At 32.3% G+C, this 15,575-nt stretch overlaps 1 protein-coding gene across 3 annotated transcripts in view; it reads left to right on the top strand.

Annotated features, from left to right (window-relative positions):
• LOC149904520 (very long chain fatty acid elongase AAEL008004-like) overlaps window positions 1–12,204 on the top strand; it is a 37,030-nt gene extending 24,826 nt beyond the window's left edge. For all 3 annotated transcript variants that reach the window (XM_090107400.1, XM_090107399.1, XM_090107401.1), the window contains 3 exons: window positions 1,954–2,090; window positions 3,865–4,053; window positions 8,684–12,204. In XM_090107400.1, coding sequence (XP_089963526.1) covers window positions 1,954–2,090; window positions 3,865–4,053; window positions 8,684–8,806 — 449 coding nt within the window. In that variant the 3' untranslated portion in view covers window positions 8,807–12,204. The remainder of the gene's footprint in view (window positions 1–1,953; window positions 2,091–3,864; window positions 4,054–8,683) is intronic.
• Window positions 12,205–15,575: the final 3,371 nt, after the last annotated feature.

Here is a 15,575-nt window from a genome sequence, read left to right as displayed (position 1 = left end):
CGCTAATCTCAGGAATTGGTCTTATTTTTAAAATTCTTTCGGTGTTAGATAGCTCATTTATCGAGGAAGGCTATAGGCTATAATATCATCACTCTAAGACCAACAGGAGCGGAGCAATGCGGGTAAAACCGCACAGAAAAGCTAGTTTAGTATATGTGGAAGAGGTACAAATTGTCTTATGTAGCTTAGTTGTGTTCATTAGAGATTTATTCAAGAAACAATTATGAATGATATAATTTAGAGCACCTCTGAATTACAACGATTACGAAATACCATTTAAAATATGTAGTAACGAAATGTGCCCCACTACCCTCATGACATCTAAAACTCGTCACCATGAATGTTGTGTCATTATCTATTATATTCTAATTAATTTGTTACGGAAATATATAAAATATTCAGTTAAAATTACTATTGTAATCATATCGTCCATAATTATGTAATAAATAGTAAATGATCGTGTGACTGTTGCTGAGTTGAAATGTAATACATAGTTGTTTTACATACGCGTAAAAGTTAACAATATTGTGTGCTTGTAAGGCAAAGTATTATATTCATTCGGTTTTGTTTTATATCGAAAATCGATCCATAAAACACGCACCTCCCTAAAACAAGTCCTCGTCGGGTTCGTGGACCTTTAAGTTGATTATCGGAATTAAGTCTGTCCCTACGAAAAACCTTATAATCTCATTATTATTTTTAAGCGTTATTTCAGACTTTCAATTAAAACAATATAATTGTCCATCGATTTAATCATTTTCAATTAATACTGAGTTCTTAAAATCACTTAAAGTCACGGCTTATAAAAATGTAATTACTTTATAAATAAACTTCAAACCACTATCAATGCATTCTTTACTTGATTTACATTCCTACATCGCTAACAAAATTAAACAAACAATACAATTAAAGTACTAATCAATAAACATTATGCAAGGCTCAACAGATTGTATTGTTTCAAATTGAAATTAAAGTTCAATGTAATTTGTAGTTTGTGTAATTTGTTAATTGAAATAAAATTAATTAATTGTAATCATTTATTATCATGCATGTTTAATATATTTTAAGTTGAATATCAACAAAAATAGTAATTGTTTCGTAATAAAATGTAAAATTCGCAACTACCGTTTGCAAAATAATATTTAAATTTAAATTTGAGAACCTACACCAATGCTCGTCAATCAGATTTACGTATGAACTGACAAATATGCAAACTTTGCATCATTGTTAACACATCCGATGACTATCGATGTATTTTTTATGTTTTGTACACGACCAAATTGTCATATAACAGTTAACATTACATATTAGCACTATTTGTTAGCGTAACATCCGTATAGATGAAGATACTAATCGATAAATAAATATAACACTATTCCACGAAATTAATTTTTCATGCGTAAATGAGAAATGGGTTTACACATTGGCCATTTGTATATCAAAACAAATATACAGCGGTGACTTCATTTAATGTATATGTATAACATTTTAGATAAACTTTAAATATCCACTGACGAGGAAAGAGCGACTAAGTTAAATCGGACTTAATAAATATATCTCATAAGTTACAAATATTTCATAACATTTGATCTTATCGGTGCATAATTTTTCATGTTTTTCTTCTTTGCTTAATATTATTTCGAAATGGATATTTTTGCAATTACTCAAGGTACCGACCCGGAAACATGTTCGTAATTTTTGGTTTATTCGAATATGTTTGCGCAAATTCACAAAAACCTTATTAATACACCCAACTAAAAAATAGCACAATTTTTAGAATATAATTTATCTGCTATATACCATTAATATAGATTTTATATTTTAAACAATTCCTTATTTTGTTTAATTTAAGTTTAATACGACGTGCATTTATTGAATTATTTTTTACATAAAGTGTAAAATGTAAACACTGCATAATATGAAATATAAATAATGTGAACGTGTTTCTTACAGGTGGCCACAGTACATTCTTCGCACTATTGAACACGTTCGTGCATATTGTTATGTATTTCTACTACATGGTATCGGCAATGGGACCGAGGTACCAGAAGTATATCTGGTGGAAGAAATACCTCACTGCCTTCCAAATGGTATGGATTACACTTTTATTTACATTATTATATCTCTAACTAAAGCATTATTTATTCAATTAGACTTCTTCTAGAAGCACCTTTGAATCGTCATAACAGTTTAAAAACTTCCCACCGATTCGGAAATCCTGATCTATGAAGAAGAACCGGCCAAAACTCGATAGAGGTGCTCTTTTAAAATCATGTCAATATCATGAAACAAAGTATTCATGGAATATTCCAGTAACAAACAAATTTTTACTTATGCGTCTAAGGAAATGATTTCTTCGTTTTCCATACAATCATTTTTCCCTTAATGAATCATAGCACTACAGTACATTTCTTACTTGGTTAGGTTCAATGGCATTCATAATATAAGGTCGTTTACCGACGCTGTTAGATTCCTTTTGCCTTATTTATACTGTTGTTCTAATTTTTTTTGCTTATAAGTTCAAAATAGATTTAAATGTACATATAAGCAAAGAATACATTGTAGCTAATGTAAACAAACATGAATTGTATTTGCACAGCACGTGCTTTAACTTATATGCAAGTGTTATTTTATAAATATTTAGCAGATTACTTATCAAACTTATCAGATTCCATATATTAATACTATAAACACACATTTCTCATAATATTATCATTTTGCGATAAATTAATGTTTTTTTTTTTTGTTTTTAATATATTGGAAGAACTATTAATTTATAATCATTCTGAAAAATGGAGAAAAAGTCAAAGATTAAGTACTTATTATTTTAAGGAAAAATAAATCGAAAATGAAAAGTAATTTGTCTCATATGTTAAAACTTAAAAAAGCATTAAACTGACCATGAGTGTCGTGAAAGAATTTTTTGTGTCAAGGATTAACAAATTATTATAATCATCAAATTATATAATTTAATAACATGCAATATGAATATTTCGTAAAAGTTAAACCATAATACAATAATTCAGAATAAATCTATTATCATATTTATAAAAATAAAACCCCAGGTATGTTTTCTATTAAGGCAGACATAACAGGGACAACTGACCCTTTTCACTTAATAAGTACGAGATCTCATCTTATAGAATCTAGTTCATTAACTAGGGCCGATTTTTCAATGCTTGGATAAAACTTATCCGTCCAATAAAGTATCACGATAATATTAAAATGTCACGTAAACTGTCAAATACGGGCAATTGAATACGTTGTTAAAATGGTAGTTGTATACATACATTATTCGACGAATAAGTTTTAACCAAAGATTGAAAAATCAGCCCTAAATATGTCAGTCTTGTTGTGTTGATGTATATTTGACTATTATTTCCGTATAATATTCTCAATTTTTCATTGACATACAATAAACAAATAGACTTACAATCATGCTCAAAAATTATCCGAATCATAACTCTGCTTACGCTTCTATCTATTTGGCAGAGTTTTTTCATCAGCGTATACACTACCACGATATAACGATGTTGTTAAAAACCATCTAATAGGCTATCTGTGAATTATTTTTTAAATGAATCTTTAGGCGCGTTGAGAGTAAAATTTCAAGGTCGCTCATGGCAATATCGTCACGTCATGGAGTGAGGCTCCGATCTTTAATACTTAACACAGAAGTTTAACTTCTCTTTGTTTGTCTATAGCTGTACATAATGTAATAATATTGTATTGGTCACAGGTGCAATTCGTGCTGATCTTCAGCCACCAGCTGCAAGTGCCTATTATATTTTAATATCGTTATATCGTCGTTGAACCAATTTTTGTCTATATCTGTACATAATGTAATAACATTGTTTGTCACAGGTGCAATTCGTGCTGATCTTCAGCCACCAGCTGCAAGTGTTGTTCCGACCGTCGTGCCAGTACCCGCGCGTGTTCGTGTACTGGATCGCGATGCACGGCTTCCTGTTCCTGTTCCTGTTCACGGACTTCTACAAGGCGCGGTACAACAAGGGCGAGAGGAAGGCCAGGATGAACATGGGGCTGTGTATGGTGAGTTCATTGAGGTATTATTATAGAGAGGACGCCACGAACAATCTGTGCGACAAGCGCGGCGGCTAGTGAGTCATACAATTTGCAAATATTCTGCCTACTATCTTAATATTCAATATAAATCTCGTGTCACAATGTTTGTCCTCAATGGACTCCTAAACCACTTAACCGATTATAATAAAATTCGCACACCATGTGCAGTTCGATCCAACTTGAAAGATAGGATAGTTTAAACATGTAGGTACCACGGGCGAAGCCGGGGCGGACCGCTAGTTTCTTATAAATTAAAACCAATCAATGTAACAAATAGATATTGTTTATCTTATTAAAAAATGTGAATAAACTTATCAATTAAAACCAATCAATGTAACAAAAAAAATTGTTTGAGACGATTGACTCTAACTCGTGTTGTGTAGTATCGATGGCCTCTCCAGTATGTAGTACATAGTAACTCAATGGGTGAGTTATGGATTTGTATGCTATAGAAAATGCCGTTCATTTTCGATCATTAAAAATAATTTGATGCTTAGGTCGTTAAAATGTAACGATTTCGGTATTTTACTGCTTACTAAACGTACCGTACTAAACGTTGTAGATCTGGACGGTTCTGGTATCTTTCGAATTCATTGAGATATACATATGGAGACGACACCGCCTACATCACTTATGTTCCGCTCAACATACGCCGTATGGCGTAACTGCACGCTCATTTTTGAAGTGAAAACTTCTTTAGCGGCGTTGAGCACTTTTTCTGTAATGGGTATAAAATCTTAAACTCGCGTCAGGACACGTGACCTGATCAAAAAAGCGTAAGACGGATACCATTCCAAAATATCAAACATGCTGAACGTTAATAATCAAGTTTTCACTTCTGCCGGCACTCCCGGAGTGCAACCCGTCTTTTTTTTTATTTGTTTTAAAGTGAAACGCATCGAATATGCCTTCGTGTGTGTTACGATATTGCACAAATAATACAAATAATACGGAAAAGTGCAAAGGAATAACTTTCATCGGTAAGTACCTAACTAGATAATAATTTTTAAAACTTAGTTAAGAGCAAAAAAATGGCGCACAGATTTTGTTCGTGGTGTCTCCTCCATACGTAGTAATGTTATCTCAATGTTCGAATTCAAGTTCGAATCCCAGTGGGAACCAGCAACAAAGATATCTCAGTCTGGCGGGACACAGAAAGCTGGTTACCCACTTGTCCGTTAAATATTCGTGATAATTGAATCAGATGTATAATGCATTGCTCCAAACGGCTCGACAGAAGACACGGGACATGTTCACAAAAACTAAGCAACGACATAATAGTGTCTTATCGCTATATATGATAATATTTGATATATTTATACACTACAGTTTAAGTGCTGCCCCGTTAGTGTGGAAATTGGATCGATCTACTATAATGATATTTCATTATACATAGTAGATCGATCCAATTTAGGGCTAGGCACTGCTTGTCTTTTCTTGGCTTTTCGGGAAATAAAATACACATAACACTTGATAGAGAAATATCCGTTACTTTCTAATATTCAAATAATTTTAAAAATCCGTGAGGTTTTTGAGTTAAATAAGTAACCAAAAATAAAACAATTCCTTCCTTTTTCTAAGATTCAACGAATTCGAAAAATCTTGAATCATTTTCGAATACTTTGTTGATAGATAGTTCTAAATTAGATTAAATTAGTTGAGTGTAATGCGCACACATACTTTGGAACTTCAAGTAAAAAAAAGATTTGCGCAACCTTCGTACGTACGAACGAATACATAAAGCTTAATTGATACTTCGGTTTTGAAGTCCCGTGTCTCCTTGTTGGATCAGATACACTTTATACATTGCACTTATAACTGATCGATTATTTAGATTTTCTTTAAGAGGAAGTAGATGATAAACTCAGTTTAAGAGGAATTAGATGATACGCCTTTGTTAAACTCAGATTTTTTATGATAAGGATATTTGATCCAGAAACCGTCGGTTCTTCTTATACAGCTATATTATATATTCAGCTAACACTTCAACAAGGGCTCTCTCTATAAGTATCTATAAGGAATGTAATTGGCATATTTTTTTTATAATTTATCTATACTATTATAAAGCTGCATAGTTTGTTTGTTTGAACGCGCTAGTTTCAGGAACTACTGGTCCGATTAGAAAAATTCTTTCGGTGTTAGATAGCCCATTTATCGAGGAAGACTATAGGCTATATATCACTACGCTAAGACCAACAGGAACGGTACCACGCGGGTGAAACCGCAAAGCGCAGCTAGTGTATAATATGTATTGTACTTAAAGGAACCGAAAAGGAATAAAAACATGATTTTGGCAGTTTCTGCCAGTTACAATATACCAAAAAACTCCTTACGACAAAAAGGAACACGCTAATTATATTATCAAACAATGTTGTAATGTTTGTAAATTACTTTAATTGATAGATAAAGGCTTTTAAAGGTGGCATACTCATCGTAAATTAATTGAACACACAAAACTACCGCAAAATTAATGTAGGTATACAATAAAAATATTTAGACGCAGGCTGCTTTATCTCAAACAATAAAAATTCAAAACAAAAAATACTGAGATATATCTTATAATAATTGTACCTTGGGTAGTTGGAGCAGATTTTTTGGTATAACTTTTTGTGCGGTTTCAGTATTAACTATTTCCTAAGAGCGAAGCTATAAATTACATCTACTTATCATTAACTCGGACCGATTTTCGAAACGAATCAAAATCTTGTTTCTAGAATACAATTTTATAACATCAACGCCTTAAATAAAAAAATGTACATTTTTTTAGCAAGACGTTATTAATTTTAAATTAAAACAATTAAATTTTAACTTCCTGTACACAACAAACAACCAATACTATACACGTATTAAAATAAAATAATTTAAATTGCCTCAATTTTCCATTTCGTCACGACTAGATGTTTACTTTGTAAAACGAGATTAGTGAGGGAGAATAATTAATGTTAATTTAATCCATATATTGCAAGTATGACGTTTTGTATCGAACCACCTTTACGGAAAAATCACATTAACTTGTATGACGCACTTCTTAATGTTGATTTCACGAGACCAAACTGTCACTGCTTTAAATATTATCTTTCTACATTTATCAATATTAATAATGCCCTTGCTCGTTAATTTTACTGAATTGGCCATAAAAATCTATAACGTCACAAATTCACTGCTATTTAATTTGGTTCCGTTAACTTCAAATGATATATTATGTTATGTTCCAATAGAATAAATTAGACCATATTAAATTTAATATAATATGGTGTATAAATATCGAAGCAGGTCTGTAACGGTAACAGAATGTATTCTATGTTCCTTTCGCATCTATAATGAAAACATTAGTATGGAATATACAACCTTTACACCTTGATTAATCGATATTAATTACTCCGATACAAATAGGGTATTAAATCTTTTTATTTGTTTAAGGGCTGATTTTTCAATCCTTGGTTAAAACTTATTCGTCGAATAATGTATAAAACTACCATTTTAAAAAAGTATTCTAATTGCCCGTATTTGACAGTTTACGTGACATTTTAATATTATCGTGTAATACTTTATTGGACGGATAAGTTTTATCCAAGCATTGAAATATCGGCCCTAAATATATTATTTGCTATATATTTAGAAGTGCTATAGCACTTTTCAAATCTGTGTACATTATTAAATGCGTACCAAAAATATAAAATATGGAGTAAAATTTATACGCGTTAAAATATTTGGTTATCAACTCAATTAGCAAATTAATATTCAGTTAAGCACTTTTTGTGTGAATATGTTAATTATTATACGGAAATGTTAATTAATTTTTTTACCATTTATTTTGTCGCGTCGTCAAATCATCGTTATATTTAGTGTCACTTTTATTGTTGATAATAATCGATCATAAGACTTGAGTTCAACTTGTTTTTACATATTCCATAATCGTGTAAATAAAAATATGTAGTTAATTAAATATTATCAACTATAACATCAAAATGTTATATCCGTACATAATAAATTCTTCCATAATTATTTCAACTATCCACATTACGTAGGGTATCTATAATTATACATCTGACGTACAAAAAAAAATATTATTCGTTTCAATCGAGCAATTATCATAAGTTTATTTTTTACATTGATTATAACTTCACATAAAAATCTTAATAGGATTTAAGTTTAGGTATTAGTAAAAATTACCTCCTCGCTATAGTAAAATAATCCGCATATTCGCAATATACATAGCGTAGCCTCTTCATTATGCTAATCCTGCACTAATAGAGTTTTTTATAACCTCAATTTTCATCGTTCTACGCTGTTTTAGGAATAGTTTAAAATAATTTAAAAATTGGTTGTCTGTAAAGTCGGTTACTTACTCGTACTGACGATAGTTGAACGTGACAACGTCCGATTGTGCTTCCCTGTCGCTCGTTCCGCGCTCTCGCTTGCACTTCAAGCCTTACATGGAACGCCTCAGAGCGAGGTAACGCCGCATGAGTCATGTTTTTTCGTGCGTGCAGCCGGCTCTATCGAATTATAAGACGTTGTCACGTCAAAATATCAACGCAACCAATAATACAATTTTACCGATTAAAATGTATTGAAATGTGACCCTTATTTCCAGACGGTGATGGACGAAAGTTCGCTGAACGGCAAGAACGGGTACAAGCAGGAAGACTCGAGCGTGCCCAACTCGTACGCGTCGTCCGCTGCGGACGCGTTCGTGCGGCGGCGGACCGTCTCATAGACAAGTAGCTTTAATACAGTTACTGTTGCGATGCCTGTTCTACGGCCACGCCTTTTTGAAGTGAAAACTTCTTTAGCGGCGTTGAGCACTTTTTCTGTAATGGGTATAAAATCTTAAACTCGCGTCAGGACACGTGACCTGATCGAAAAGCGTAAGACGGATACCATTCCAAAATATCAAACATGCTCAATGTTAATAATCAAGTTTTCACTTCTGCCGGCACTCCCGGAGTGCAACCCGTCTTTTTTTAGGTAGATACAGACACGAGATTGTTTTGTGTATTTAATTTAAGTAGATAAATCGAAAAATTCGTCAATCTTCTACGCTATAGAGCGTGCCAAAGAAATTTACATCGATACATTTCCTGGAAGAACATGAACCTCTTTCTGGCGCGGTTGGATAACAATTATTTATTCCCAATCTTTAATTGCATTTGAATTGTTTACAGGGAGACAGGCGTATGTTATTGTGTGTCTGTATCTGCGTAAATAAAACGTGTAACTCCGTGTAACTGTGAGGATGTGCGAGCCGGTTTCGAGCGCTTGACGCACTTGCAAGTTATAGCGGGTTGTCAATTTTCAAAGTCTATTTATTTCGTTTTTTTCACAACGACTCGAGACGACGTCCATCGCACATCTCTAATGAAATAAAAAATGTGTGCGTGTACTAGTGTACACACGTAAGAAGTGAAACTTCTCTATGACCTTATTTTTCAAAAAATAATTTACTGTAATAAATAATAATATGCAACTTTACAGAAATACGTCGAATCACGCGTGGTAGGGATAAAAAGATGGCGCGTAACGGAAAAATGTTACACAAAATTTTTTTCCAACCCCGATAAAGAAGTTTCACTTCAAAAATGTATGCGTGTTCAGCTATGAGAGGGTTCGATTGTAGTAGTTGAAGTCAACCAAATATTAAGGTATTGTACATATACGTGGAACGCGATTCTCGGCCGACCGAGCTTCGTGGAATGTTGGAAATTCGCGAATGTTGTAATTTTGCAAGTGTATCAAATACGGCCACGATAACATTGAGGTATTATTACTAGAGAGGACACCACGAACAAAATCTGTGCGCGGCGCGGGGCGGCTAGTGAGTCATACACTTTGTAGATATTCTGCCTATTTTTTCTTATAAATTAAAACCAATCAATGCAACAAATAAATATTGTTTATCTTATTAAAAAAATATGAATATACTTATCAATTGAAACCAATCAATGTAACAAATCAAAATTGAGTTTGAGACGATTGACTCTAACTCGTGTTAAAAAAAGTGTAGTAGCGATGTCCTCTCTAGTACGTAGTACATGTAACTCAATGCACGATAACGTTGCGACGTGTTGCTTGCGACACGACGCCATTCCGTGTTATGTAATTGCTTTCGTCTCACAAAGGTGATTCTTCGACCGACGGCGGCCTCTGATAAAACAACGGCCATTTTATAATTGGCCGGCTAGCTTGGAAATGTCACGTGTCACGGCCTTTTCACATTAACATAAATTATTTGATTGTCAAAGAAATGATTAGTTTTTGAATCTATTGTAAATAAATTTTAAAAGCTGCCCGACGAAATGTTCTCTGTGTTATTGTTGCACCTTTGTGGGAAGACGGTTAATTACCGTGTTCTTCGAGATTAAGAACAAACGTTTCGAACAATACTTTCTAAAACGTTTCAATGCACAAAGATTTTAAACTTAAATATGAATGCCTTATATTTTTAAGTACAAACTGAGTACTATTAATTGTTGATTAAAATTTTATCTTCGAGTGTATAGGCTATATCGGTTTTAGATGAGGGTTTCGCGTGTTTTACGATTGTACTATTATTTGTGAGTATTCGAGTACGCGGTTAAGGGAATTTTCTTTATTGTATTATACACAGATTTTATAATCTTGTATTAATTTCTTTTAGATAACTTATAATTACTTGTTTACTAAATACTTAGCTTATTTTGTGTAAATATAATTTTATTGCGGTTTAATAAATTATGAAACGATGTTACCATACGGTCGGTTCTCAAATCCAGTGTAGTCGTTTGATTCTCGTCTTATTGTTTTATGAAATTGTCTTTACAGTCCGTGCTCAAGCATTTTATTTTTTAACTCGATCGAAGTAATTTTGAAACCATCTGTATTATGTTTCATAATCGGAACGTCTATGTATTAATTTTATTATTAAATTCGTATTCACAATTTTAATTTTAAGTCAACTGTGCATACCCGTAGCCTCTCTATAAATAATAATAAAAAGCTTGCAGTCAGATAGGCGTTAATGGTTGTATAAAGATAGATAATACATATCGCGAACACGGGCTAATTGTGGCTGTTGTACATACAATGTGTATTGTGTTAGTGTGCTCAAATTCATTCAATTTTCACACTAATATAAATGTACACATTAGTAGACTACAATTGATCCGCGTTTGTGACTTAACATTGTATAATAAAATCCATAGAACTAGAAATGTTGTATAGAAATAGAACAAATGTAGGGTAATTTTAAGTTTCTGTAATTACAAGTTATGTTTTCTAGTGAATTTTATAAAAGACAATGAAAATTTCAAATGCTTATATTAATATTGATTTCCTTTATATAACCTTAAAATTTAACAAATAGATACAATTCGCACCTACTGACCTTGTGACGCGTGCTAAATGGCAGATTAATCAACGCGTCAAGGGCTCCGTAATTATTCTACTCATAAAGTGCTAACTCTTGTAAAATGTTCTATGACCTTACGAGTTGCGCTGTCGAAAGTTTTCGCTACCTTCTAACATATTATATTCTAAATTACGGCGTATTGTTAAATTGCAAGGTGAGGTGGCGGAAATTAATTATAATAAAATATCTATGTACATACAGTAACATCGTAATTCAAATTACATTATTATTTTGTACGCGCCATTTTTTGACGTGACAACGTCTTATAATTCGATAGAGCCGGCTGCACGCACGAAAAAACATGACTCATGCGGCGTTACCTCGCTCTGAGGCGTTCCATGTAAGGCTTGAAGTGCAAGCGAGAGCGCGGAACGAGTGACAAAGAAGCACAATCGGACGTTGTCACGTTCAACTATCGTCAGTAAACCGACTTTACAGACAACCAATTTTTTTGTTCATTTTTATATTCTATGGTTCGAAGGTGTTGCCATTCTAGTTCTAGTAGTATTCAAAAGAATGAACATACGGGTGTGCATGGTAACAATGCCGGGGCGTCAAGTCGTCAGGAATATTGTTATTTTGTAAAATGTTTTTGGTGTATTAATGCTTTAAGTGTTGTATCGTGGAGACAGACAGCTTGGCGGAGACGCGACACAGTGCTCAAACATTCTGCAAACTCACTATATGGCAACCTTTATTTATTATTTTAATAAAGTATTTTACAATTTTGTTTGATTATTTTTTACCCTTATCCCTAGACCCTGTAGGTACCTACATTGAGAATGTTGATTTGTAATTTTTTCACGCTCGTCTGGTAAAAAACCTTCGACTATACGACTGAAGTAGGATATTTTCACCACTCATCACTACTGCTAATAATAATTTTTCAAGACCTATATATACCTACATCGGGAGGAAGTTTGCATTAAATGAATACGACATAATATTTTACTATGATTTTCATCAATATAGTTATTATTACAAAAATATTTTGGAAATGGAATCTTGGGCAATAGATTTCGAAACTCGCAACTATTTATGCAAATCGAAATAACTAAATAAGTATTTTGATATTCTGAACTGCAGTTACTTACTTACTTAAAACTTTGTAAATTTTAAATAAACTAATTGTATTGAATTTCGTGATAATATCGTCACTGTTAAACTTATAATTCTATATTTATTACATCCGCTCCTGCGGCATCAGACACGCCATCGTATTTGGTCAAAGGAAATTCAAGCCATAACTAATTCAACCATTTGCATTTCCACAACACGGATTGTAAAGAATAATCACAAAATTATGATAATTAAGGAACTAATTCAAGATGTAATTAAAAAACTTTTCGCCATTTAATCCATTCATTTTTTGAATTTTATGAATGAACATGAGATAAATCTGGATAAAACACTTCTAAGGTCTTTATAGTATCTAATAATATTTATAAAAATAGATAAACCTAAGTTATCGAGTAAAGAGGAAGGAGGTGATGATTTAATAATTTTAATTTAATGAGACACGAATTATAATTTATAAATTATAATATCTCATTGAAAACAGGAAATATGCCTAAGTACTGTGTGAATTGTTATAAATTACTATTTAGTTATCAAAACAACATGATAATCGTCGATTATTTTTTTTAGTTTCATTTTTTATTTATTTATTTTTTAATTGCTGTTAACGCAATGAATTAGCTACGCCCAAAAAAATTATCATCGCTATAATATATACATATTATGAATATTTTTTGTTAAGAAAATAAATGTAGGCGCATTACAATACAAAACATACACCGGGTGCCCCACCGTCCTTATTCTAAGTTCACTAAAGGTTATAATAGTTTTGCATACGCCAAGTACGTAAAAAATACTTATAAAATTCCAGATGCATTTTTTTTCAAATAGATGAATTCTTTAAACACCCTTAACAAGCAACCCGCCCAACTTTGCCACCCGCACGTGAGCTATATCATTTAAAATTATGATGAGACAAAATGCTTACTTGCTTACATATTATGCGAAGCATTATAATATGACGGCTGCGCGAAACTAGAGAAGAAATTAGAAAACATGCTTTCTTCAAAATTCATGAATTTTAAGGAAAAATTTAGCAAACAATTTTTGGTATTTTTTACGTGATCAGTGTATGCAAGACTACAACTTACAAGGTCCTTGGCGCTTAGTATACTGATAGTGGGGCACCCTGTATATGTAGGTACCTATTTCTCTCTAACATGACGTGTTTTATATGAGAAACTTTAAAAAAAATTCAGCTTTACAAGAGTAAAATTACTTTTCCAGTTAATCTAGGTAAACGACATGAGAGAGACATGACCAAAAAGCATTAAATTCCGTTGATACAATGTAGAGCTCCGTTGTGTTCAGCAACAAAAGATAAAAATAACTTTGTTTAATTTCTTTTAATAATATTTAAGCATAATTTTAATTAAGTATTTTGTTTACAATTTTTTTAGACCAATGTCTTTGAATAATAGATATTATATTATATATCTTCTTCTTATATATAAAATTCTCGTGTCACAATGTTAGTCTGCATACTCCTCCGAAACGGGTGGACCGATTCTCATGAAATTTTCTGAGCATATCGGGTAAGTCTGAGAACCGGCCAACATCTATTTTTCATATGTACCACGGGCGAAGCCGGGGCGGACCGCTAGTACCTAGATATATTTGGTATTATAGGTATATTATAGGTATAGTTTATACACATTAAGATCAATAGCGCTAACTCTTTTCCAGTGTCACATTGAATAGGTAATAGTGGTCATAAACATATTATCCCATAATTCAATAGTTAGATATTTAAAATAGTTTGTAATCATCAATGAAGGAAGGTAGAAGGTTAAAACAAATACAATACTTACTGGATAAACGTGGATACGTAGATATAAGAAAAAAGACGGGTTGCACTCCGGGAGTGCCGGCAGAAGTGAAAACATGATCATATTTGATATTTTGGAATGGTATCCGTCTTACGCATGGAATATAAGGGCTAAAAAAAAAAGTCCGTCTTACGCTTTTTCGATCAGGCCACGTGTCCTGACGCGAGTTTAAGATTTTATACCCAACGCCGCTAAAGAAGTTTTCACTTCAAAAATATTTTATAAATACGTAAGTACAAATGTTAATTTTCATATCAGAAACTTATAGTAGGTACCTTACTGGCTAGTAGCTAATTGAATTGACAAATAATTACGTAATGTCAGTTGCGTAATATCTTTATGATATTTATATTATTATATTTGCTTAGAATTCCTCGGAAAGTTTGTTCTTAATAAACTACTTGTAGGTACCTACTTAGGTACCTATTTGTTCAAACTCGTCATCGATAAACATGTTACTTAAAGGAATATGGTAAAAATACCTAAGGTAACGGCACCAGTCGTGGACAAGCATCCAGTAATGGACAAAATAAATATTAAATTTAAATATTAAGACCAAAATTAACGTTACATAATTTGGCAATACTTAAAATAAAAGTTTGGTTCATAAGCTATCAAAATACGACATTTCATCTAATTCGACCAAAATGTTTGAAGATGGCAGAACGTTATGTTTAGTTGCTGCGACACGTTTCGAAGAAATCCGTTTTTACTAAGAAAATCCTTAAGGAAGTGAGGACACAATTTTGGTTATAAGAATTTTTGTATAAATGTCAGCAAAATTTGATATTACTTTTATTTATAGTAGTTAAGTGTACGAAATATTACACGATTTAGTATCTTGATAGGTTATGTTGTTTAAATAAAATTCATCAGTGTCCATAACTGGATTTAATTCTATGGATATATCCATTTATGGACATATGTCGAAAATAAACTTTTTTTAAAGGTATTAATGACATGCGCTTTTCTGTATTGTCTTTTCTTTCTGATTAATAATATACCTATCACGACCATTTCAAACAAAGGGTTCCAATATTGTACAACAATTGTCCATGACTGGATTTGCTTTGGTTCCTATAATGGACAGTGATATTTTTTGTTAAAATTACACTAATGGGTCCAACAACATAATATCTATCTAAACATGAAGAATATATTTTAGAACAATGGGTCATTATGTGCTGTGCGAC

This window comes from Colias eurytheme, chromosome 11 (assembly GCF_061535395.1).
Source record: "Colias eurytheme isolate Ceu_HAF_F1 chromosome 11, ilColEury1 Martin Lab GWU primary, whole genome shotgun sequence".
Lineage (NCBI taxonomy): Eukaryota > Metazoa > Arthropoda > Insecta > Lepidoptera > Pieridae > Colias > Colias eurytheme.
Note: the sequence above shows the minus strand (reverse complement) of the source record. Positions and strands in the feature narration are given on the sequence as shown.